Source organism: Choloepus didactylus, chromosome 7 (assembly GCF_015220235.1).
Source record: "Choloepus didactylus isolate mChoDid1 chromosome 7, mChoDid1.pri, whole genome shotgun sequence".
Taxonomy (NCBI): domain Eukaryota; kingdom Metazoa; phylum Chordata; class Mammalia; order Pilosa; family Megalonychidae; genus Choloepus; species Choloepus didactylus.
The window spans coordinates 126888655-126915865 of record NC_051313.1 but is presented as its reverse complement, the minus strand read 5'-3'; the positions used below and the strand labels follow the sequence as shown (position 1 = coordinate 126915865).

At 43.7% G+C, this 27211-nt stretch overlaps 1 protein-coding gene across 1 annotated transcript; it reads left to right on the top strand.

Annotated features, from left to right (window-relative positions):
- The first annotated feature begins 4116 nt into the window (after positions 1 to 4116).
- LOC119539068 (butyrophilin subfamily 2 member A2-like) lies at positions 4117 to 27170 on the top strand. The gene is given in 9 exon segments (XM_037842207.1): positions 4117 to 4487; positions 4995 to 5123; positions 5844 to 6175; positions 6178 to 6193; positions 18788 to 19069; positions 20503 to 20724; positions 21136 to 21156; positions 21256 to 21282; positions 23298 to 27170. Coding segments are annotated over 8 exon segments (1563 nt in total). The 5' UTR covers positions 4117 to 4487; positions 4995 to 5038; the 3' UTR covers positions 23876 to 27170.
- The last annotated feature ends 41 nt before the right edge of the window (positions 27171 to 27211 follow it).

Here is a 27211-nt window from a genome sequence, read left to right as displayed (position 1 = left end):
AAACAAAGGTACTCAGTGTTCTTTTTTACTTTAATTGCTCTTTTTCACTTTAATTATTATTCTTGTTATTTCAGTGTGTGTGGTAATGAAGGTGTCAGGGGTTGATTTTGGTGATGAATGCAGAACTATGTAATAGTACTGTGAACAATCAAATGTACGATTGTTTTGTATGACCGCATGGTATGTGAATATATCTCAATAAAATGAATATTTTTAAAAAAATGAGCTGGGTGCTGTGCTAAGTGCATTAAGTGGATTTCGCTTGTTTAATCTTCATGACAACCCTTCACATAGTCTTGTTTTATGTGTGTGGAAACAGCAGGCAAAGTTAAACAAATCTAGTGGCTGGGAGATATTCCCCTCTGCTCTGACCACTCTATGCCCTTCCTTTGCAGCCTGATGGCCTGCATGGGGAAGGGAACATTTTGTGGCCCTGAGGTTCCTTCCCCGGGCAGCCCTGGGGTAGCGATCATTGTAGGTGGCTGTGGGGGCCACACCCCACTCGGCACCTTCAGGCCCCTCAGAGCCCTGGGCTCAGCACTCCATTGCAAGGCTCTGTGGAGTGGCTCGGTCCACAGAAGGAACTCACAGTAACGACATCTCCCAGGACTGGCGAGAGGACTAGAAGCCAACCCTTTAGCTGATAGCAATACACAGATGTGCTTACCCTGTGCATGTGATGCATGATCATGGATCCAGAATCAATTCTTCCTCCTCTTCGAGGACTCTAGAAAGCCTATCTAATCACCCAAAAAAATTGTATGTGACAAAAGGATTTGGGAGGAAGGAAACTAGGTGAACTTTGGGGATATTTTTATTATTCTCTGAATTCTAGAGGATCAGCCTTCTCCAGAAAGGGGTATTTCTGCCTCAGATAACTGATTATGTATCTGATGCTCCTTGCCACCGATGGATGCTGATGAAAAACTACTCTTCATTATCGTCACTGTAATTACTTACCACAGTATTCTCTCTACCTGGTACTTGGCTGTCAAGTTGTCTTGATGAAATAAATTTAACAGTCCTCACTCTTCAACTGAATTTTTGCTAGACTCTGCTGACCTCCCACAATCTACTCCCTCCAGTTTATTTCATTGCATCATTGTCACAAAATCCTTATTGTAATAGTTTCCTATTGCTGCCATGACAGATTACCACAAATTTAGTAACTTTAAAACAACATAAATTTAGTATTTCACTTTTTTGTAGGTCGGAAGTGTAAGGCACATGTCAATGGGCTAAACTGGGTGGCGGTGGGGCTTTGACCATTTATGGGGCCTTGAGCTCATTCAGGCTTTTAGCAGAATTCAGTTCCTGTGGTTGTAGTACTGAGGTTCCCTTTTCCTTGTGGCTGGATGTAACTCTCCTCTGCATGTATCCCTGCTAAGATAGACACTCTGATGGGTCAGGTTGCTACTATCCAGCGTGGCCCATCCCACTTGGGCCTGGTTTCCTACCAAGCCACCTTGTGGGCAGCGGTCCTCCTGCTGCTCAGGACACACAAGCTTCTCTTTAGCTCAGTCACTGACCCTTGACTCAGTGGACTGCGACTGGAGTCCACACCAGGCTACACTAGATGCTTCTGTTATAAGCTGCCCCAGAACCCCTGGGCCTTATTTTCTTCAGACAGGAGTTGTGGCCACTAGGCTCGTAGACCCTCACAGCCTCTTTTCCAGTCCCTGCCCAAGAGCATCCCAGCTCCAGGTGGAACAACCTAGTCATTGCTACATTTTTACTCTCATCGCCTGCTTAACTCAGAATCCACTTTTAATTTTGAACCAGAAGCATGGGGGATGGGTGAGGCTGCTGTATCTGAAAGAGATGGTTCAAGGGTCAGCAGAACCATTAAGGACTTCTTTAGCTCATTCTCATCAAAGTCTCCCTTTGGAGAACAGAGAGGGAACCTGCCTTGGTAACTAATTCTGGGTGGTCCAATTGACCTGCCTTCCCCTGCCCAAGAGCTCCTGACCTTATGGCCTGATCCTACTGCTGTCTTGGTCCTGGACTCTGGTGTCACATGAGTCCAGGAACTGGATCCAACGAGATTTGCTCTTGGGGGGATGGCCTTACACAGCTTTTTCACTCTTGCGTTGAACAACTGCTGTGTGCAGAGCACAGGGCCAGGCCCTATAAGGGAGACAGAAATCAGATAGTGCCTGCCCCAGGAGCAGATACTTTTGTAACTGGGAAGATACAAGTGGTACCTAAATAACAGTCATACAGAAGACAGTAACAGCAAAATTCATGGGTGGATGCCACTCTTCTGATAAACTTGGTTCCTCAGTGACTTCCTTAGTTTACAGTGCTTCACTTAGGCAGTCCTAAGTCAAGATATGAGTGATTTGGAAAGAACTTCTTGTTTGTGTTTGAGTAAGCATGTTGCTTCCATGTGTACTTTCAAATAATGATCTGTGTGTGGAAGAAGTTGGCCATTGATATTTACATGTGCTGATCTGATTTTTTTTTTTTTTCTCAGATCTTTTACTTCCTTAAATTAACGTCAGGGTCTTGGAGATCAAAGAGAAGAGGGGAGACCTATGGCTGTCTCTCAGATCAGCACTCATGAAACAGGCTGAAATTTTCTAGGCCACCCAGGGCCAAGACAATCATCTGGATCATAAGGAGAAATTCCTGCAGTTGAGAGAAAAATGACCCATCTTTATTTTCTACATCAGTTTTGATTCTATGTAATCATTCTTTTTCCTTCCCTATTTCATAGAGAAGCAAGCATGGAATGCAGTTCCATGTTTTTCCCCAGAACTGGTCTTTTTTCTGTGATTGCTTCTCTGTTTTTTCCCTGTATATGCAAATGGTACATTTACACATGACAAACTTTAAATGATTGTTACCCTTAGAAAAAAAAACATTGGAATTGGGGTAGGCTGAGAACACTCTAGGCTGGAAACATTCAGAAGGACTTCTTGGAGAAGGTGGACATGAAGGCTGGCCAGGGTTTCATGAGGTAAAAGTGGAGGGAATGATTCAGGTGAAGCAAATGACTTGGGAAACAGAGTGCTGGCCGCAGAGGTGCAGTAGTGGGGCATAAGGCAACTGTAGAGCCATTGTAGTGTGTTAACTGCAAAGTTTTGAATCTAATCAGAAGGGAATCAGAAGCCTCCAGAGGAAGCATTTGGTACCTGATGAAAATATTTAGATCATTGCCTGGGGAAGATAATTCTTGAAGAAATCTGTACACAGGTGGAGTGAAGTCCATGGGACTGCATGTGGGGTGTAGGGTGTTTGACCCAACCAGACCATCTACTGGCAGAATGCAAAGCCCAACTTTGTCTTTCCCCACTAGAATGCCAACTCCCTGAATAAAGAACAAGGTAATGAATTAATTAAAACTGCAGCCACAGTCTCTCATCCTTCTCCACTCCACTCCTGCTCCAGTCTTTCCCCTTCCACTCCCCCTACCCTCCACCCAAGCCTGAGCAACTGGAGCAAGATTCCTCTGGCTTTGGAAAGTGGGTTGCTTATGTCCCCCCCATCACCCACTGTCTTAGTCTGCCAGGTTGTTAAAACAAATATCATACAATGGGTTGGCTTAAATGACAGGCATTTTATTGGCTCACTGTTCTGAGGCTAGGAGAAATCTAGAATTGATGGTTTGTCCTCAAAGACTGTGGTGTTCTGGGGCTGGCTGCCAGTGATCCTCGGCTCCTCGACCTTTCTGTCACGTGGGAATGCACACAGCAGTGACTTCTCCTTTCTCTTCCGGGTCCCTTTGACTTCCAGCATCTTCTCCTCCTTGGTGGCTTTCTCCCTGTGGCCTTCTCTATAAGGCCTCCGGTAATAAGATTAAGACTCATTCTGATTCAGTTGGCCACACATTAAGTAAAAATAACTTCTTCAGAAGGTTCTATTTACAATGAGTTCACACCCACAGGAATGGATTAACAGTAAGAACATGTTTTTCCAGAGTACACAATCAACCTACCACACCCACCATCACTCCCCATCCCCCACAAACACAACCCACACTCCTACAGGCAGAGGCCTCCTTGTCATTGTTAACAGCAACCACTAGGTTCCCTGGGAATCTCAAGGCTTTCAAAAAAACCTAAAAGCATTTTGCTTCTAAAAAACAAAAAGGAAACTAGAAAACCGGGTAATCGCCAAAGGCTCTCCACAGCTGTGCCACTTTAAGTCCTAAGTGATTTCTGTATATTCTGCCTAGTAACTATTGAGAAGTCGAGATCAAGTATCCCATTGGCTGGCTGGTTTGCCCCTGGCCAATTCAGGGCTGTAAACCACGCATTGGCAATCTCCGGACTTCGTGGTCGCAGGGTGGACCAGGTCGCTGGTTGCGCAGCTGGGGGAAGCGCCACGGATGGGAGGCGAAGAAAAGTCTTCTCTTCGCTTTCGGGGACAGTTTATTCTCTGGTTGTGACTGTGCCCATGGGCGGGTTGGTGAGAAAGGGGACGACCAGAAAATCATTGGAAGGTCAGAGGAGAAAAGAAGACCCGGAGCTTAGTTCTATGAGGTAGGAGGGGGAGGGGAAGCCCTACAGTTCCGGGGGCGAGAGGGCTGTGGGTGGCGAGATTCGCAGCTGCTCTGCAGGGAAGGCGGGGTCTCCTGAAGAGGGAAAGTCCGCTGGCGCGGAGGCCTTCCTGGGCCTGGCTTTACTTGGGAATCACACATCCTGGATCAGAGGGAGGAGGAACAGAAGGGAGGGAGCAGATGGAGGAATATCGGATAACAACGGAAGAAACTCAACTCTGGTCAGAGAAGTGAGCAGCGGAGGGCAGAGAACTGTCTCCCTGGTGGATCAGGAGGGATGCGGAAAAGGAGTGTCTTCTTGGCTTATTTCCTGGAAGATTAAAACCTTCCAGTTAAACCTTCTGGTATCTATCTGGAGATACCTCAACCCGGAGAAGGAGGATAGAAGTTGTCGCGCTGATGATACCAGCATGGGTTACAGGAAAGTTTGACCTAGATCAAAACCCCGGTGCCTTCTCCTCGGCTAATTTCTCCACCTCTGTACTCCTAGGCATCCAGTCCCTGGCTCTCCTGGGTGACTCGTCTTTGGTGCTTATGGAGCCAGCTGTTTCCCAGCACTTCGCTCTGCTAGACCCCGTTCTCTTCTTCCTCCTCCTCAGCTTGTTTGCACAGGTCTCAGGTAGGGGTTTGTGCCACCTGCTCCTGTCACCTTTTCAGAACGGAAAATCTGCCCTCAGTCCGAAAAAAAAAGAGGAGTCCAGGACGAATCCTTTCCTTCCGGGCATGTTACTTGAGGTTGTATATGCACTGTCTGATAGAAATATAACAACAGCCACAAATGCCACCTGTGTAATTTTAAATTTTGAAAGTAAGTCACTGCATTCAAAAATGTAAACACAGATGAAATAAATTTTAATAGCAGTAAATGATTTAACCAGCATATCCCAAGCATTTTTATTTCATTTTATTGATGTAAAAAATTATCAGATATTGAATTTTTTTATACTAAGCCTTCAAAATCTTGTGTTTATTTAACATTTATAGCACTTTTCAATTCTGACTAGCTAGTAGCTACCATATTAAAAAGCTCAGGGTTGTACTGCCTACCTGGCACTGTGCTAGACTGGGCACTAGAGCAAAACCCCCTGTGAGCACAGGGTCTGTGTGGGGTGTTCACTGTGTGCTCCTCAGTGTCTCACTCAGGAGCATCAGCAGCTTCAACAGCAATCCCACCCAGAGGGGCTGCCATCCAGCCACAGCTGCTGTCCCCCAGAATCCTCAGGCCAGGAAGCCCCTGTGGCCCCAGAAACCATTTGTCCCCTGGAATATCCACTCCCTTTCCCGCCTTAGATGTTTGAAGGCTGGGACCCCTGTCTGATTCTACCCTTTTGTGGAACAGCCCAGTTTACTGTCGTGGGGCCTGCCGATCCAGTCCTGGCCATGGTGGGGGAAAGCAGCACATTACACTGCCACCTGTCACCCGAAAGAAACGCTGAGGCCATGGAGGTGCGGTGGTTCCGGTCTCAGTTCTCCCCTGCTGTATTCGTGTACAAGGGCGGGCGAGAAAGGCTAGAGGAGCAGATGGAGGAGTACCGAGGAAGAACAACCTTTGTGAGCAATGACATCAACAAGGGGCGCGTGGCACTGATCATAAGCAACGTCACAGCCCATGAAAATGGCTTCTACCGCTGCTATTTCCAAGAAGGCAGATCCTACGATGAGGCCATTTTATGCACCTCTTGGTGGCAGGTAGGTCACTTCCTTTTGCTCCATCTCACAGTGTGACTCTTGAGGAAAGGTTTCTGCCCTAAACTCGGGCCCCTTGCAGACCAGCAGTTTTTTGCTTGGATTCCCTGTTAAGCAAGAAGGGTGATTCCTCCCGTCCTACTGTGAGTGAGTTTACCCTGATAAACTGTGGGCATCACATCTTGAGAAGCACACACACAGATCTCAGCTGTGGCCTTGAGCAGGGGAGATTGTTTAATCCCCACAGATTGGCCTTTTTTCTTTTTTTACTTTTTATTTTAGTAACCAATAAATAACTCAAATTTTCCCTTTTTAACCACTTTCAAATTTACAATTCATTGTTGTTAGTTACACTCACAATATTGTGCTACTGTTACCAACATCCATTACCCACACTTTTTCATCACATCAGACAGACACTATGCACCCATTAAGTAATAACTTCCCATTCCATGCACACACACACACACACACATACACACGTATGCACAGGAACTCTAGTAACCTATAATCTGTCTATCTCTATGAATTTGCTATTCTACCTATAGATCAGTCTTATACCTACTTCTTAAAAGATATCTTAGGGCCTTTCTAGTTGCTTGTTTTAGAATTATTTTGATATTTTTATTGTGAAATATAACACACATACAGGAAACTTAATAAAACATGAATGTACAGTTTACTGAATTATTACATCAACAAAGAAAGCACTGCTTTTTTCTTCCCCTTCTCAATCTCAACCTCTCTCCAACCATCTGAAAGGTGAACACTATCCTGACTTACATAGTTAATTGCTACCTTACTTTTCTTTATAGCTCTATCCCCAAAATGTGTATCACTGAACAATATATAGTTTGGTTTCCCTGTTTTTGAATTTTATTTAAATGGAATCATGTAGTATATTTTATGTCTGGCTTCCATTATATATTTGAGATTTATGAGTATGGTCATGAGTAGCTGTACTGTTGTTTTTCATTGCTGCATAATGTTCCATTGTTTCACTGTGCCACAATCTATTCATCCATTCTGCTCTGGATGATCATTTAAGTTGTCTCCAGCTTCATGCTATTATAAATGGCGATGCTAAGAATATTCTTGTATAAGTCTTTTGGCACACATTTCAGCATGTTTCTTTGGGGATTTTCGTAGAAGTAGAAGTGATGTGTCATGGGAAATATTTATCTTTATCCTTGATAGATATTAGTAACCTGTTTTGCAAAGTCTTTGTACCAGTATGTACTCCCAACTTGAAGAATGTCTGATGCTCCCTGAATTCTTAATCAAGTCCAAACAGAAGTAAAATCAAATCACATTTGATTTTAGCCCATTTCTTCTTTCTAGTCTGATTGTTTTCCAGGACTAAGAAGATCAAACAGCACCCCTTGATCGCTTCCAACCCCTTACCAGCTTTCATATTCTCCTTAACGTTTTTCACCTTCTTATGTACTCTGCATTTTGCTTATTTATCCTATTCATTATGTCTCTTCCACTAGAATATAACTTCTGTAAAGCATAGTTTTGTATTTCCTTCCCTGCTCTGTCTCAATCTCTAGAGCATAATCAGTGCTCAACAAATACTAATTAAAGGAGTAAATGAATCTGCTCTAAAGCTGTAAGTGATTATCCCATTATACCTCTATTAGTCAGGGTTCTCAAGAGAAACAGAACCAACAGGAGATGTCTGTAAATATGAGATTCATAAAAAGTGTCTCATGAAACTGTGGAGATGCAAGAGTCCAAATTCTGTAGGGCAGGTTGCAAGCTGGAAACTTCAATGAAGCTCTTCGATGAACTCCCTGGGGGAGCCTGGCTGGCTGAAGAAGTGAAAGTTCTCTCTTCTTCCTTAAAAGTCTTCAACAGATTGGATTAAATACAACTTTTTTAAGTTTGTATTGTGGAAGTCACTCCCTCAGTTGATTTGTAGATGTAATCAGCTGACTGATGCATCAGTTGACTGATGATTTATTGAACCAGCCTTCTGGTTTATGAACCAGCCTTGAAATGTCTTTGCAGTAATGGTTAGGTCAGTGATTACTTGACCAGACAGTTGGGTACCATCACCTGGCCAAGTTAACACGTGGACCTAACCATCACAGTCCACCCCTTGTCAACTTGGGAGCTATGCCCATCATTTTAAACCATGCTTCATCTCTAAATAGAACACAGTAACAGACATATGTTTTGCCTAACAATACTCAGCTGTCCTGCATACAACCAGAAATGCACTAAATCTCTCCAGATTAGGGTGCAAGTCCTTGGGTAATATTCACTCTTAAACTTGATATCCTGTAACATAAGTACTACAACATAAAAATACAATTTCTGTCATATGACAAGGGGGTAAGATAGAGAAGAAAACAAAGATATTTACTTTATATACAGATACAATCATACTCATAACAAAACCAGGAGGAACTATTCATGACATTATAGTCCTGGTCACAGTGTCACATATTTCTGACTACCTTCTTCCACTATCCATTCCATGTTTCCTTTACCCTCAGCAAGCACTTCAGCTGGCCATGGGTCTTTGCCTGTTGGGATGACCCACATCTTCATTCCTGAAGTTTCTGGGCCATTGATAGTTCTGACTGGATTGGGTTGTTGCAGTTTTCCATTGACTTTAATCACAGGGCTAGGGATTGCCTGTATTCCAGGGAAACTCTTCTTTACCTTCTTTGTGTAGTTGCAGTGTTATTTCCCCTTGATAGTCAGGATCAATCATTCCAGTCAGTACAGTAATCCCCTTCCTTATCTGTTGATTCAGAGGCATGAGAACCCCAAATTGACCATTAGGCAGTCTTAACTTCCAGTTCAGTGGAATCATTAGTATGTCTCTTTGTGGGAACACTCCTCCTTTTGGAAATAAGACTTGTGGACTAACAGAACTTAAGGTTGCAGGGAGAGGAAGTAATAATTTTCTTAGTGGATCCCTAGGGGTGATAGTGAATGGTGCCACTCCCATTTCCACCCCTTGATTCCTGGACCAATGAATCCTGGTTATAGGAGAAACAGCATCATAGAATGGACACTGATTCAGAGTGTAAGCAGCCTCCTGGAGAACACTGCCCCAGCCCTGCAAGGTATTGCCACCTAGTCGGCACTGTAATTGAGTCTTCAAAAGGCCATTCTACTGTTGTATCAACCCAGCTGCCTCTGGATGATGGGGAACATAGTAAGATCAGAGAATTCCATGAACATGTGCCCATTCCCACACTTCATTTCCTTGATCAGCAGCAATGTTGTGTGGAATATCATGGCAGTGGATAAGGTATTCCATGAGTCCATGGATGGTGGTTTTGGCAGAAGCATTGAGTGCAGGGAAGGCAAACTCATATCCAGAGTATGAGTCTATTTCAGTTAGAACATATTGCTGCTCCTTCCTTGGTGGAAGTAGTCCAGTGCAGTCAACCTGCCACCAGGTAGCAGGCTGATCACCTCGGGAAATGGTGCCATATTGGGGACTGAGTGTTGGTCTATGCTGCTGGCAGATAAGGCACTCTGCAGTGGCTATAGCCAGGTCGGCTTTGGTAAGTGGAAGTCCATGTTGCAGAGCCCATGCATAATGTCCACCCTATCACCATACCACTTTGTTCATGAACCCATTGGGCAATGACAGGAGTGGCTAGGGAAACCGGCTGACTGGTATCCACAGAACAGGTCATCTTATACACTTGATTATTAAAACCTTCCTCTGCTGAAGTCACCCTCTGGTGAGCATTCACATGGGACACATATATCTTCATGTTTTTGCCCCACTCAGAAAGGTCTATTCACGTATCTTCCCAGATCTCTTTGTCACCAATTTTCCAATCAAGCTCCTTCCAAGTCTCTGACCATCCTACCAAACCATTAGCAACATCCCATGAATCAATATACAAATGCACCTCTGGCCACTTCTCCTTCCAAGGAAAATGACCAACCAGGTGCACTGCTCAAAGTTCTGCCCACGTGAGGACTTCCCCTTACCTCTCCTTCAGGAACATCCCAGAAAGGCACTTCAGTGCAACAGCTGTTTACTTTCAGGTGGTACCCACATATCTTGGCAGAACCATATATAAACCAGGCTTGGGTTTTCTCTTCCTTAGTCAACTGATTGTAAGGAATGCCCCAAGAGGCCATAGTTCTGGGCTGGGAAAGAGAATGTAATGTGGCATGAGTTGGGCCATGGGCATTTGGGCCACTTCCCCTTGTAACTTACTTGTACCATCAGGATCCACTTGAGCCCTGTCTCGTATATGCTGTTTCCATTTGATGAGAGTGCTGCTGTGCACACCCAACTTTATGGCTTGGCGGGTCAGACAACATCCAGTTCATGATGGGCTACTCAGGTCTCATGGTAATTTGGTGGCCCATGGTTAAGCGCTTAGTCTCGACTAAGGCCCAGTAGCAGGCCCAAACCTGTTTCTCAAATGAAAAGACATTATCTGAAGATGGTAAGACTTTACCCCAAAGTCCTAAGGGGGCCTGCATTGTTATTATCCTATAGAAGCCTGCCAAAGGCTGCAAACAGCATGTGTATTTGCCACTGACACTTCTAGCACCATCGGATCAGTTGGATCATATGGTCCAAATGGCAGAGCAGCTTGCACAACAGCCTTAACCTGTTGCAGAGCCTCCTCTTGTTCTGATCCTCACTCAAAACTGGAGGCTTTTCTGGTCACTCTAAAAATGGGCCGGAGTAGCACACCCAAATGAGGAATATGTTGCCTCCAAAATCCAAAGAGGCTGTGATGGTTTAGGTTCATTTGTCAGCGTGGGCAGGTGATGGAGCCCAGTGTCTGGTCTGGCAAGCACTGGTCTGTTATTGCAAGAACATTTCATGTCTGGTTAATAAGCCAGAAGGCTAGTTTATTAAATCATCAGTCAATTGATTGCATCTGTAGCTGATGACATCAACAAAGGGAGTGTCTTCTGCAATGAAAGATACTAAACAGTTGAATTTAATCCAATCAGCTGAAGACTTTTAAGGGAGAAGAGGGAACTCTCATTTCTTCTTTAGCCAGCCAGCCTCTCCTAGGGAGCTCATCGAGAACCTTCATTGAGGTTCCCAGCTTGTGGCCTGCACTGAGGAATTTGGACTTGTGCATCTTCACAGTTGTGTCAGATCCTTTTATAAAATCTCATATTTACACATATCTCCTGTTGGTTCTGTTTCCCTAGAGAACCCTGACTATTACAGAGGCCAACTAGCTTATCCTTCACCTTAGAAGGGATATCTCGACATGCCCCACACCACCGGACACCTAGAAATTTTACTGGGGTGGAAGCCCCCTGTATTTTTGTTGGATTTGTCTCCCATTCTCTGACACGCAAATGCCTTACCAGTAAGTCTAGAGTAATTGCTACTACTTGCTCACTAGGTCCATTCAACATGACAACATCAATATGATGGACCAGTGTGAGGTCTTGTGAAAAGGAGAAACAATCAAGGTCCCTGCAGACAAGGTAATGACATAGGGCTGGACAGTTGATATACCCCTGAGGTAGAACAGTGAAGGTATACTCCTGGCCTTGCAAGATGAAAAAAAAACTGTTTCTGGTGGACCTTACCAACAGCTGTTGAGAAAAAAGCAATTGCCAGAACAATAGCTGCATACCAGGTACCAAGGGATGTGCTGATTTGCTCAAGCAATGATACCGCATCTGGAACAGCAGCTGCAGTTGGAGTCACCACCTGGTTAAATTTACAATAATCCACTGTTATCCTCCAAGACCCATCTGTTTTCTGCCTAGGCTAATTAGGAGAGTTGAATGGGGATGGTGGGAATCACCACCCCTGCATCCTTCAAGTCCTCGAGTGGGGCATTAATCCCTGCAAATCTCCAGGAATCTGATATTGCTCCTGATTTACTATTTTGCTAAGCAGGGGAAGTTCTCGTGTCTTCCATTTGGCCGTTCCTACCATAATGGCCCGTACTCCGTGAGTCAGGGAATCAATGTTGGGATTCTGTTGGTTGCTGAGTATATCTATTCCAATTATGCATTCCAGAACTGGGGAAATAACCACAGAATGGGTCCAGGGACCTTCTGGACCCACTGGACCTACTGTGAGATGAACCTGAAGTAAAACTCCATTGATCACCTGACCTCCATAAGCCACTACTCTGACTGGTGGACCAGAGACATGTTTTGAGTCTCTTGGTATTAATGCCACTTCTGAACCAGTGTCAAAAATCCCTGCAATATTTGATTATTTCCTTTTCCCCAATGCACATTTACTCTGTTAAAAGGCCATGGGTCCTCTTGGGGAATGCTGGGAGGAAGATTAACGGTAAAATTGTTGGCAGTGTGACAGGGTCCTTGCCCAAGAGTACCTGGCTTTCCCCTCATTCATGGGGCTCTGTGTCTGTAAACCGTCTCAAGCCTGGGATTTGATTAAGGGGCCATGACTTCGTTTTTGTAATTCAAGTTAGACTTTTGTTCACTTGACCTAGAATTCTGCTTATACAGATCAGACAAGAATTTAGTAGACTGCCCATCTCTTTTAGTTCTAGGTGCCCATGATGTACTATCCAATGCCATAGGTATCTTTGAGTCAGCTTATTTTGACTGCTACTTTGAGTCTGCTGTCCATTATGGTAGCCATGCCCACCTTGTCTTTAGTGACTAACTGCTGCCACGTGGCTTCTGCCAACATGGGGTTCCATTATCTGCATTGTGCATAAGGATTCCAGCTCAGTAACAGCACTTGCCACAGTAATATCTGACCTACAGAGAAGGGCGACTACAGAGCTCTTCAGGGATGACAGAGCTAGTCTTACAAATTTATTCCTCACAATCCTGGTAAAAGGTGTGTCCACTGCACATTCTTGAGGTTTGTGAGCAGTTCTTCCATGATAAATGCACTCTAACATTCCAATCTCTCTAAGCATTTGGATGCCCTCCTCTGCATTATACCAGGGCAGTTCTGGCATTTCAGCCTTAGGTAATGTCGGCCACCTTTTGATCCAGGTTTCAGCCAACCATCCAAACTGTTAACAGCCGTTATAGCCTCTCCAGAGTCAACACTGAATGCAGAAACCCTGCTTAGTGGGCCCATATCAGTAAATTCATCCTGATCCAGTTTTATAGTCCTTCCACCATTATCCCGTACCCTTAGTTTCCATTCCCACACATATTCTTATGATTTCTGTCTGTATAAATTGGAAAACTCATGCAGTTCTTTTGGAGTATAGCGTACTTCCTCATGGGTCATACTTTGTAACTCACCTTTTGGGGCCTGTTGGGATTTGACTCTTGTTATAGGTCTTGAAGAAAAGAGGGGTAGTGGGGATGGGTCATGAAAAGAATTAGAAGTTCTTTCAATTCAAACCAATTACCTCAGGGCATTCCACTGCAGTTTCATCTGGTGAAACAGTATTGCTCTCTACAAACAGTGGAGTGAGGACTGTTTCCCCAAGGGAGGTAATTACAGGTTTAGCAGGCACTGAAGGCTTAATCTCCTTAGGTGGAGGTTGGATGGCAGGATCCTTAGGACAGACTGGAGTTCAGGAAGCTGTTTCCTCAAAGCAGGGTGGAGGTTGGGTAGCTGTCTCCTCAGGGCAGACCATTACAGGTATATCTAAAAAGACTCAGCATTATCCAGGGTTCCAGTGTCCCCACTACCATCATTATCAACTCATGTGTCCCCATCCCAATTTTCAGGATCCCATTGATTTCCAACCAGTGCCTCTTTACTTTAACAGCAGACATTCTGTGAGGATGAGATTTTAGTTTACGTTGTAAATCTGCTGCTCACACAATGAGACTCTGGGTCTGGTTTTCAGAGATCTCAAGTCTGCAGCCACAAGATACACAATTTTCTTTCAGGGCACACATAGAAACCTTTACATCTTTCATATGGCGTTTAAGTTGCAAATTTGAAGCCTTCAGCTCATCCTTCTCTCTTATAACTGTAACCAGTGCATCTAAGACAAGCAGCCAGCATCATTATACCTCTTAACTCCACAAAACTCTGTTAACATGTCAAAAATACTGTCACCCAAAACCTTGCCTCATGCAAGAGTATGATTACGAGAATCAAATGGTAATATTTTGTATATCTTTATTGCTGATTCACACTATGGACTGTCAGTGCCATCTTGATTATTGGAAATAGAGTCTTTAGTGCTTTTCAATGTAATCAGAGTAGAAAACCAATTGTAAAAGCGCATTTGAAGATTCTGTTTCTCAAGAACCACTCCCGGTACAAGCTGTAATAGTCAGGGTTCCCTAGGGAAATAGAGTGAACAGGAGGTATTTGTAAATATGAGATTTTTTAAAAGGGTCTCATGCAACTGTGGATATGCATGAGTCCAAATTCTGTAGGACAGAATGCATGTTCAAATTCCATAGGTAGTTCACAAGCTGGCAAATCCTATGAGGGTCTTCAGTGAACTCCCCAGGAGAGGCTGGCTGGGTGAAGAAGAAGTGAAAGTTCTCTCTTCTCCATTAAAAGTCTTCAACTGAATCTATTAAATCCAGCTGATTGTATTCTCTCATTGTGGAAGACACAGCCTTGGTCCCTTGTAGTTGTAATCAGCTACAGATGCAATCGACTGATGATTTAATAAACCAGCCTTCTGACTTAATAACCAGTCAAGAAATATCTTTAGTAACAGTTAGGCCAGTGTCTCCTTGACCAGACAACTGGGCACCATCACCTGTCTAAGTTGACACAGGAACCTAACCATCTCAATGCCTGAGCCATCTCTCTGAGCCTGAGATCTGTTTCTTTAACCTTTTACCATGAGACTCTGGTCAGTCCACATTTTACGTCTTTGATGTATGTGTCAGTGAGGATAGGCTAGATTATGCTGTGGCAACAAATAGCAGCTCGCAAATATCAATGTGTTAAAACAACAAGGGTCTATTTCTAACAAATACAACATGTTCCTCATAGTACTCCTGGAGCTTCTCTCTACACAGACTTCCTGCAGAGACCAGGAGTTCTTCTTTTCACCATAGCAGATGGAAAGAGGACTTCAGAGATCATGCACAAGCTCTTAAAGCTTCTGCCAAGGAGGTGATACACATTATTCATAGTCATATTTCATTAGCCAAAACAAGTTACATGGCTACATCTAATTGTCTGGAAAAGAGAAGTACTATTCTAACCATGTACCCAGGTGAACTGAAAATTTTTGGTAGACATCAGTAAAGAGTACTATTTAGGGCTTTTGTAACTGCCTATACTTTTAAAAGCATTACAGCCCAAACTGCAATAAGAACCAATCAGGGCTAACAACAGCAATTATTCCCTACTACATATCCAGCATCCAGCAAATAGTTTGACACCCAGTAGGTACAAAGTAAATAGCTGTTAAATGAATGAGTGAAAAACATGAATGGTTGAGTGAAAAACATGAATGGCTGATACCAAAATTTTAGAGAGGGAAAAATTTGTCCTTGGGATCCCTCTCGTCTCAGACACTCGTGAATTCAATCAACAGCTACTTAACAAGTGTCTCCCACTTTTGAGGCACTGTTCTAGAAACCAAGGATAAATCAGTGAACAAAATGCACAAAAATCCCTGTCCTTTTAGAGCTTGCATTCTAGATGGAGCACAGAGTGATAAATGAAATAACTAGGTAAAATTCATAATATATCAGATGGGGATGAGTTCAATAGAAAAAATAAAGCAGAGAAGTGTAGGGAGTGCTGGGACAATGAGAACATTGTAATTATAAAAAGGAATGTCAGTGAAGCCTTCACTGAAAAGATGACTATTGAACAAGACCTAGAATGCAATGAGGGAGTGAGCCATACCCTTCTGGGACTTAGTGAGAAGATCAGCTATGAAGTATAGGGCACCATGTACATATCATTCAAACCATACACTTATGAGAGTGAAAGGAAACACTGTCAATAATTGCACTGGGACAACTGAATAAATGAAGACTTCCCAGCATGTGGACATGTCCCAGTAACACATGGACATCACATTTCTTGATAAATATTACTTTCACCATTTTTCCCTCTCTTTTCTCAAATACTAATTGTAATTAAGAGTGTATGGTATTCATTAAAGCATGATTAAGTGCAGAGGTGAAATTATGTATCACGCTTGGTGGCCCCTCAGAGAAAAGGAATGAGAAACTGGCCTGGAAGACTTTGGCAAGGCTTTAGAATAAAGGTGGCATTCAAATGAGATTTCTAGGTGTTTCATAGTAATGGCTTTAAGGTACATCCGCATTCTCAGGGTCAGTGTATTATGCTTTAAAAAGAAAGATTTGAAGAGTAGGAAAGTCTTTCAGTTGTATGAGAATCAGTGGTGGTATTTCAGTCTGTAGACCAGTGGAGGTGAGGTTTGCGCACAGTGTGACTTTCCCGGGGGGGCCTGAAATCTTGACTGGTAGAAGATCCCACCTTTGTTACTCAGAGGGCAGCCTTGCATGTGGTTAATGCAGAATGGAGGAGGGTTCCTTGACCCTTGTATCCTGTCTGTTCACAGCAAGCCTGTGATTGAACAAGGTTGGGTCAGTCCTGACTATCCTGATTTCTATAGTTATTGCTACCTTGTAGCAGTGACCTTCTATTCTTTTCCTGCAAACATAAGTCTACTCTGTCCTGTCCACTCTGCATTGGGTAGTTGTTGATTTTTTTTGTTTGTTTAGTGTGTTTTTTTCCACTGGTTGAGTAGATGGTTGGTTTTCTCTAAGTCTACTGTCTCATGCCTGCCCTCATTAAGCCCCACTGAATGTTTGGTAGAAAGATTTTTTTTCTTATTTGTCATTTTGCATTTTATTCCACTGCAAGGTTTCTATGTGAGCCTTTAAATGTTCAACTAGTTTTTTTTGGTTTTCTTCTCTTCCAAAAATTGGGCTGAGCAAAAATAACTGTACTTAAGTGATTGCTTTGATTTCCTGACTTTTGTGTAATTTGTTGGGGAAGACTTTAAAAAACAACTACTCAAAAGAAGTTTGGATGACCCAGGATTGTGCTTTTGTACCCTCTAACATCTGTTATTCACTTTTATTGAAAATTCTTTTAAAGATAGACTATAGTTAGGAGGCATCTAGAGTCTTAGGATTTTTTAAAGCTATTTTTAAGTTAATTAGTTTACTTATTTTTTGTTTATTTTCTTTTTGAGTACAGAAAAATCTTGCAGAAAGTACAGATTTCCCGTATTCCTACCCCCCATTCCTAACATTTTCCTAGTATTAATATCTTGCATTAGTGTAGTACCTTTGTTACAATTGATGAAATAATATTGCTATCATTAGTCTAGTAACTGTAGTTTACATTAGGGTTCCCTCTTTGTGTTGACAGTTCTATGGGTTTTAAAATTTTTATTCTGGTAACATACACAACCTACAATTTTCCATTTTAACCACTTTCGAATATACAGTTCAGTAGTGTATGTTACCATGTTTTGCTACCATTACCACCATCCATTACCAAAATTTTTCCATCACCCAAAACAGAAACTCTGTACCAATGAAGCATTAACTCCCTATTCCCCTCCCCCACCCCCACCCTGGTCCCTGGTAACCTTTATTTTAGTTTCTGACTCTGAATTTGCATACTCTAATTATTTCATGTAACTAGGCTCATGCAATTTTTGTCCTTTTGTGTCTGGCTTATTTCACTCAACATGATATTTTCAAAAGTTCTTCCATGTTGTGTCATGTATCAGAACTTCATTCCTTTTTATTTGGCTGGATCAGTTTTGTTATTCATGTATACCACATTTTGTTTAGGGATTCTTAGGATTTTTGATGATGTTCTGATGACAGACATTGAGGAAGCAATATTGTTATCCTTGGGATCCCAGGACATCTAGATCTTTTTAGTAGGTGGATTTTGTCATGGACTATAAGGAAATTCATCTGGTTGACTGAGACCCTGAGAGATAAACATCTCTGTATTGGGTTAAGTGTTGGCTTTGCAGGCTAACTCTATCCATTCTCCTAAAACACTAGTAGCTCCTTTTGGGTAACAGATAGCTGTGGTGATGTGAGGCTCTGAACCAGGAGAAGGAGCAGTGTCTTCAGGTCAAAAAGTGTCTTAAGAGTCTACTAGTCAGACAGCTTTCTGTCCTTATTGTATTAGTCTGGATATTCAGGAAGCCAGGGATACTAAGAAGTTTTCCTAGGAGCAGAAGGTGAAATGCCTTTTCAGGTCTGAATGGACATCGACATACAGAAGTGAGAAAATTGAAGTCCCTGATAGAATTAATCATGCCACAAACATGTATTAGGAGGCAGGTAAATTCTTGGAAGTACGATAAATGTTGGTACTACGATGGACCCTTTAGTGGAGCACAAAGCATATCACGCAATACTATCCTCTGGCCTTAGAAATCTCACAACATATTGGGCATATTGGTTTCCTGGGGTTCTCTAACATCAAAGTTCTTCCTTCCTTTCCTTCTTTCCTTACTTTCTTTCTTCCTATCTTCTGTTTTCCCATCCTGCCTCCCTCCTTCTTTACCTGCCTTCCTGCCATTCTCCCTTCACAGAAGGCATGTGTAGATCATGCATATCCAGTTTCAGCTGCTGATTAGCTCTCTCCCTCCTCACCTTGGCTCTCACCTTTGGGAGCTGAGCTTCTAGGACTCACTGGCTAGGACATCATTGCCTTTTCAGCTGAGCCCTGGTTTCCCTCCCCAGGCCTGGGCTCGAAGCCACTCGTTGAAATGAAGGGCCACGAGGACTGGGGTATCCGGCTGGAGTGCACCTCTGCTGGGTGGTACCCAGAGCCCCACGCAGTGTGGAAGGACCCTGACGGTAAGATTGTGCCTGCCCTGGAGGAGGCTTACACTGCCAGTGCCGATGGCCTCTTCACAGTCACCTTGGCGGTGATTATCAGAGACTACTCCATGAGAAACATGTCCTGCTCAGTCAATAACACCCTGCTCAGCCAGTCGAAGGAAACTGGAATATTCATTCCAGGTGAGTTCCCTGCCCTCTAGAGACTCATTGGGTGGAGCCAGGAACCTCAGCAAACAGATTGGAGCCCTGAGTGGGGATGGGGCTTTGGAGGGTGGAGATCCTGGATCTTGAAGAGCTCGGGGACTGCAAATGAGCTGAGGACCCTTATTAGAAGGGAAAAAACTAATATTGTAAAAACCCATGAATAAAAGGGAGGGATGTGGGACTCTTGGTAGTGGTGGTGTTGTCTGACCTTATTATTATTATATCGTATTATATCATTAAAAAACACACAAAAAAATGAATAGGAGACTCTTCACTGATGGTAAAACTGACAGTTTTCCCCATATAGTCCCTATCTTGCAACAATTTTTAAACATTAAGGACAGTCATAAAAAATGGAGAGTGATGTGGGTGGGTGACTATCTGCAGGATACTTCCACCCTGCCTGCTGAATCCCCATAGGATTTACAAGGGACAGAGCTGGGGAAATTCCCTATCTACAGACACTCATAAATTAATTCAACAAATACTTAAAAAGCATCTCCTATATTCGAGGCGTTGTTCTCGAAACCGAGTATAAGTCAGGGAAGAAAATACTCAGAGATCCCTGCCTCTTGGAGCTCACATTCTAGAGGAGGACAGAGAGCAATAAATGAAATAATTAAGTAGAGTGCATATTAGATGGCAATAAGTACTATAGGAAAAGTAAAGGGGAGGAGGGGGCTAGGGAGGGCCAAGGGCATGGAGGCATTGTAACTATAGCTAGGATGGCTAGGAAAGGCTTCATTGAAAAGATGGCAATTGAGCGACAGACCAGAATGAAGTGACAGAGTGAGCCATGAGGAGACTTGAGGGCTGAGCAACCCAGGTAGCATATGCAAAGGGCCTGAGGCAGGATCATGTCTGGCAGCTTTGAGGAACCCCAGAAGGCCAATGTGGCTGGAATGGTGGAGTATAGGGAGAGTTGGAGGAGTTCAGAGAGGCAATGGGACCAAATTGTATGGGGCCGCAGACAGACTTTGGCTTTCACTCTGAATGCGATGGAAAAATACTGGAAGGTTTTGAGCAAAGAAATAACATGATTTCACTGCTCTGCTGACAATAGGCTGCAGAGGTTAGGGGCAGAAGTGGAGAGGAGGACGCTGCAATATTCCAGGCAAGAAACTATGGTGGCTTGCACCAGGGTGGTGGCCAGGGTGAATCAGCAGAGCAGCTCAGCTTTTATTCACCGTGGTCTTTTCTCTTGGAGATTCCAGGTTTTTGTGTTCTTCTCTCTCCTAGGTCCCCAGTCCTGGCAATCCAAGCCAGCAAAGACCAAGAGTCTCTTTCTCTTTCTGGGGGAAAAGCCAACAGATAGGCACCCAAGAGAGCTCTTTAGATGCACCCTGAGGGGTACTCTCACCCAGGTCTCCTGCCTCTTACCAAATGGGACTTTCCTGGCTCCCTTTCAGAATCCTTCATGCCCAGCCTATCTCCCTGGATGGTGGCCCTGGCTGTCATCCTGCCTGCTCTGATCCTCTTCATGGCTGGGGGCTTCTATTTCTTGAAGAAACTCCAGAAGGAAAAAGAGATTCTGTCAGTGGAAAAAGAGACTGAACATGAAGAAAAAGAAATTGCGCATAAGGAACTGGGGAAAGAACGTGTGGAAAAAGAGAAAGAACGTCAAATAAAAGGTAAAAGAGTATGAGGATGGTTCACTGTCATACAAAGGACACAGCTCTGGCAGGTAGAAGCATGGGAAACAGAGAAAGGAAATGACAAGAGGCAACGGCAAGGGCTTGGAACTCTCACGTCCTAGTAATTAACCCTCCAGGGCTTGCTCTCTTCTGTTCTGCAAACGTTACGTTCTTTAACTTGGCTACATGCAGCACTATATCATTGAACAAAAACAAGCCCAAAAGAGCATTGATAATATACAGTCAGCTGGCCATACGTCCTTTCTGGTTTCTTGTCAGTTCTCTAGACATGGGGGAAAGTGGGGGCAGTGATGTTCATAAAAAGAGCCAGTCCTCCATTGTTTATACAAACCTAAATTCTCTTAGTTCTTCTACTAAGGACATTTAATTTGTTTGTTTCCTTTTCAGAGCAACTTCAAGAAGAATTGCGTAAGTTTAGCATTTCTTGAACAACTCCATGCACAATTTGTACTCTGCTTGGTTGGCCATTATCTCATGAAGTTCCCCTCTCTGTCTGTCCCATTACAGGATGGAGAAGAACCCTCCTACATGCTGGTGAGCGCCTCTAACACTCCCTCAGATCCTGACCTTTCTCCCCACTAGCCAGCCATCAGGACACATTAAAGGAGGGCCCAGGGCTGGCTGGGGAGCAGCAGAGGGCTAGGGTCAGTTCACCTGCAGTTTCCCACCCATATTAGTTAGGGTTGTCCAGAGAAATAAAAATGACAGGAGATATGTATAAAAAGATTCATTATAAGAATTGGCTCATGTGACAGCAGGGCTGGCATATCCAAATTCCATAGGGTGGGTCACAAGCTAGAAACTCCAGTAAAGATGAATTTGAATTCCCCAGGAGAAGCTGGCTGGCCAAAGTAGAGGCAGAAATTCATCTTTCTGACTTCTGAAATCCTCAGTTCTGATTTTAGGACTTTTAAGACTTCCAACTGATTAGATGAGGAGACCCTGCGTTTCTCAGGACAATTTCCTTTGTGATGGTAGATGCAATCAGCTGTATAGATGCAATTAACTGATTATAGATGCAAATCTATCTATGAAACACCCTCACAGTAACAATCAGGCTAGTGCTTGCTTGACCAAACAACTGGACACCATAACCTAGCCAAGTTGACACATGAAAAAACCATCACACCACCCAGTGCTGGATCCCAGCTCTGACGACGAATTCCAACAGCTTTTAAACTACCTTACAGTTTACCTCTCAAGATCCTTTCTTTTTTACAATAGTTTAATCCATGATTGCCAGAGGTCCACCATACCCAGAGGCCTCCCCAAGAGTTCCACTTCAGAAGTTGTTGCCCTTGCGCTCAGGGATTAATTTTAAAGAAGACAATTAATAGCTGATTATAGCCTGGAAGCTGGTATAGTCTGAGCACAGTAGTAGAGCCAGATAGAGGAAAGACAATACACGTCCCCAAACCTATCTCATTTGAACAGTTATTGGCCCAAAATACCTTCCTGCTCCCAAGAGAATGTTGATACTCTGTGAATAGAGAGTGAAGGGAGTGGAAGTGGGGGAGGGGGAGAGCATAGAATCCAGAAAGGAGATACTCAGCTCCCACTGCTACCCCTGCCTACTGCTAGTGAGCACTTGCATTTTATGATTTTTTTTTTTTTTTTTTAACCTCCTGCCCATTAGCACCAAAGAATCTAGGCTTTGCCAGGTGCCATAGCACTTCAGCCTTTTGCCTTTATCCGGGGGGATTTCAGAATGTAGCCATCAGACATATCAACTCAGAGAAAGGAGAAAATCATTTTAACACAACAGAAATCTAGACTGAATAGGTAATAATAAACACAGGTAGAGAGGTCCGCAGAAAGTCAGAGGTCCAAAGCGTTTCCTAAGCCCAAAGGAGTGACAGCTCTGGACTTCAGACCCAAGTTGTTAAAGCAAAACTAAACGGTAATATTCTCCCTCCATCTCTGAGGCAGCAGGTTGTGGACATTTATCTTCCTTCTTTAACCTTTGGAGGTTGCCCTTGTCAGTCACTTAAATCACTTGTCAGCAGGTTAAATAATGGTGGAGCTCAGGTGACCCGTGAAGGGCCTTGACTTACCCTATACCAGTCAGGACTCTGTGTATCAAGACATGTGCTTTAATTGCTCTGTGGGGGGATGTAGTGTAGCTTCTGTGGGGTGAGAAATGGGGTTTAATTGCTTCATGGGAGGGCTATGGCCTCTTTTCTGATTTAAGCCAAGTTGGAAAGTTTCTAACTAGAGAGAGTCCCAAAGACTAGTGTCTTGAATGGAAAAGGGGTCAGATCTGAGAATGCTGAGAGAAAGTGGGAATCATTAATTTCAGCTCATTTGCTCAGTGTTCTGAACTTTTTAGAGTACCAATTGTCTGCAAGGGCAATGCCCTTGGCGTGCCAGAGATAGAAGTGCAGCCTCAGTAATTCTGAGTCTGTGAGGTGCCTGGGATCATGGGGTCTTCATGGAAAAGGCTGGGGGCTTCCCCACCAGCTTTCTGGGACCCCATAGGGGACCAAGAATCACACGGTTTCTGGGGATCCTGAAAACCCCCTGGCCTAATCCTGAGACTTCCTCTGCAGCTGATGTGGTCCTGGACCCAGACACTGCTCATCCTGAGCTCTATTTGTCCGAGGACCGGAGAAGTGTGATTCGGGGCCCCTCGCGGCAGAATGTTCCCGACAACCCAGAGAGATTCGACTGTCGGCCTTGTGTCCTAGGCGGGGAGAGCTTCACCTCAGGAAGACATTACTGGGAAGTGGAGGTCGAAAACGTGAGGGTGTGGGCTGTGGGGGTCTGTAGAGACAGTGTTGAGAGAAAAGGAGAGGCTTTACTGGTTCCTCAGAACGGCTTCTGGATCTTGGAGCTGTTTGGAAACAAATACCGTGCCCTGTCCTCCCCTAAGATAGTTATTGCCCTGAAAGAGCGCCTTTGCCAGGTGGGTGTTTTCCTGGACTATGAAGCTGGAGACATCTCCTTCTACAACATGAAGAACAGATCGCACATCTACACGTGCCCCCGCTCACCCTTTTCTGGGCCCTTGCGGCCCTTCTTCAGACTAGGTTCAGATGACTTCCCCCTCTCCATCTGCCCAGCGTTCGTAGGGGCTCAGGGGGTCACAGTGCCTGAGGACGGCCTGATCCTTCACCCCAGCCAGTAGGACCAGTTCCTGGGTCGCAGAGCCATGTATATCCTTCACCATCTTGACCTCTACAGCACAGTGCCCGTGGTGGAACATGGGCCCTTCTCTCTGGTTACATTAGAGAACCTCCTCCAGGTACCCCCTTCACACCCACTTCAGGCTCCTGTCCCACTGCTCCCCCTCATTAGGATGTTGCTTTAGTAGCTCATTTATTGTAACCATAGGGCAGGAGCCAGTCACAAGGAAGCTAGTGCTGCCACATGGCTCCCAGCCAAGCAGGAAAATGTGTGAAGGTGACAGGCTAAAAACCTGCTGCTTTGACATCAGGGTGACACTTTCAGCCTGATGCTTGAGTTGGCACTGGATGCACCGGGTATTAACAGTTGGACAGAATCACAGGGCCTCCTTTGGGGAGGGGGAAACCACAATGGAGCCAAGGATAGTGCAAGCTGGACCAGAGAGCCAGGAAGGGCCCAAGCTGTAAGACACTTAGGGGGTCCTTGGAGATGATAGCCCATCCACCCCCACCAAGATCTCCAGACCACACAGTAAAGCTTCCCACGCCCAGAACCAGGATGAAAAAGGATGAAGGAGGAGCACACGCTTAAATCTGGCCTGGCTCAGGTGTCCCTGGAACATATCAAGAGCCAATGCTCAGTCTTTGAGTGTGGCTTGAGGTTCAAGGCCCCAGCTGAGCAGGTGAGCTACTGAACCAAGTCAACCATAGGGTTCAGGTTTGGTGGAGAGAGCTGCAGTTTCAGGCTTTTGACACTGAAAAATTATTGATGACTCCAAAGAGTTTTTGTTCAATTCCTGATTGAAACTGAGAAATTTTGAAAAATATATTTAAAAATTCATATTAAAATAATAAATCAATTAAAGATTGATATAATACAGGTTTTATGAAAAATAACTTGTTTCCAAAGCAAAATAAATGTTAATGAGAGGTGTGGCATTGTTTAATGTTTTTGCAAATCTAATGCCTAGCATTCAATCTGGTAGGATCTGGAAAACTTCACTGTATGCTTACGAGAAAATGAAAATGACCAATAATGTCTTAGTATTATTATGAAAATAGTTTTGACGTTGCAACTCCATGAACACATATCAGGGAGTCTCATGAGCCCCCAGACCATATTTTGAGAACTGAGATAGAGGATCCTAGAACAAGTCAGTCATGTGGAATGGTGGCTTAAGTGGCAAAGCTTTTGGATTCTAGATAATTTAGTAATCCAACTTTAAAATTGGGCAGGAAAAAAGTTTTTTTAAAGTCCAAAATTTTAGCACTGGTGTTACAAATGGACACAGTCTGGAGAGAATCAGGATCATACGTGAATAGCTTTGGCCTTGTTATCTTTGGCATTATTATAATATTATTTGAACATTTGTATTTTAACTAAAAGCACAACTGAGAATCTGGAATTATTCTGTCTCCTTGTCAAATCCTTCTTGAACTACTTCCAACCACAGAAATCCCTCTCATCTCTGGAGCTCCCAATCAATACCACTTGCCTGCCTCTAAGCCACTGATCATACTGTTCTCACTGGCTGCCCATATTTCAAAGGCCACCTCAAGTGTAAGTCCTTCCTTTAGGAGACGTCCTGGTGCCTGGGTTTCCCAAAATGACATCTTCTGCTTTTTCTGATGAAGTGTGTCAAGTTCCTAATTTTAATACCTAGATGCTCTCTGTAATGAAATGGGCAAATGAGGTGCTCCTGCTTGTGGTTTACCTAGGCTGCTGTATGTGCATCTTCAATTAGGTAGCTCTGTGTTTATTAGGATTTCAAACAGGAATCAATTTAAAAATTAAGGCCACCTTCTCTCTCCATTGTCCTGGCCTCTGATCCTGAAAATCTGTTTTGTTCCTCAAAAGTATGGTTGGATCTGGATGATCTTCAGAGTCCCAGAGACAGTGGAGACCACCCAAGAGAGAGATTTCCATCCACCTCAGTCTTGAAATCTTGATTAAGTAGGCCCATTTACAGTGCCAGCTTTGTTAATCACCAAAGATACCTCCCTGATGAATGACCCTTGGTCTGGAAAAGGCAGTAGAGATGTCCATAACTCCTAAATTGCGGAACTGATACTAAGTTCCTATAGGTTTGGAGCTCCCCCTTCAGACACCTGCCTAGCAGTGACCTATGGCCAGAGTTGCCCACTTGTTCATGAAGAGTTCACAGAGATACTAATTTTGCTGTAAAAATTGTCCCCTCAAGAAGCTGGTAATTAATACAAATAAAAAGTTTAGGAAAGAGAGAAGGCTTCAAAGAAGCAGACTTCCAATTCCAGGTGGATTTTGAGAAGGTGGAGAAAGGGAAGACATGAGAATCTCTAACCAAAGGCACAATCCCTTCCTCACTTTGTGTCACATTTTGTGATTCCATAGGAAAAGTGCTATTTCTCTGTTGCTACTCACTCTCCGATCCCCACTCACTTCCTCCCAACTCTTCATGTCCCAGCTTGTATTCATCAGTTTGGAAAGATTTGAACATCAATTCCAATTGTTTAATTTTATTTCTTATTTCCCAAGCCCTTGGCTTGACATCTCTTGATTCCCTCTTCCCTTCCCTCTTTGCCCCCTGTCAGAAAGAGCTTTCTGAGAAGGTCAAGGTGGAACTGAAGCCACTGTTTTTGCTGTGGAGGAAAGTGTGGGTTGGAGCACAGAGGCAGCAGAGACCAGAAGGGATAGAGTCATCTCTATCTCAACTCCTCCATGCAATCAAGAGAAAAGCTAAACTTCCCCAGAGTTTCTCTCCAAAACTTTCTGGGAAATTTTGTTATAGCTGCAACAAGCATTGGACTTCTCATTTTGATAACACTTTTCTTTTGGAAAGAAATTGGGGAAAAAGAGAGAGAGAGGAAGGATGAGTTTGATCCCTGGTAAGTAGCACCATGTCAAGCTACCTGAAAGGAGTGTTCAAGCCTTGTGGGGATTTAAACCAACATAGACTTGTGATTGGATTCCATACATCATAAGGTAACTACTAGTCAGAAGTCAGTTTAATCCAGAAATCTAGAATCTAAAGCTATGATAATAGCATTTTCAAAATGAGAAAGGACTATAAAGGTTATAAAACCTCAAATACCTTTAGAGCTAAAGGAGAATATGGGCTCTAGTTGAAAAGGAAAAAAGCAGCCCTGACGGTTGTCAGCTGGTGGCTAGACAGGACCTCACAGCTGGGCTATGGTGTTCCTTACTTAAGCAATTTCACAGAATATACCAGACCAGGTTGTTCTGTGATCATGGGGGAAGTGAGACAAAAAGAAAAGAAAGGAAAAAAAAAAAAGAACTGCTCCGTAATCATGTCAAAACAGACGAAAACGAACACCGTGCAAACCACAAAAATGACCAC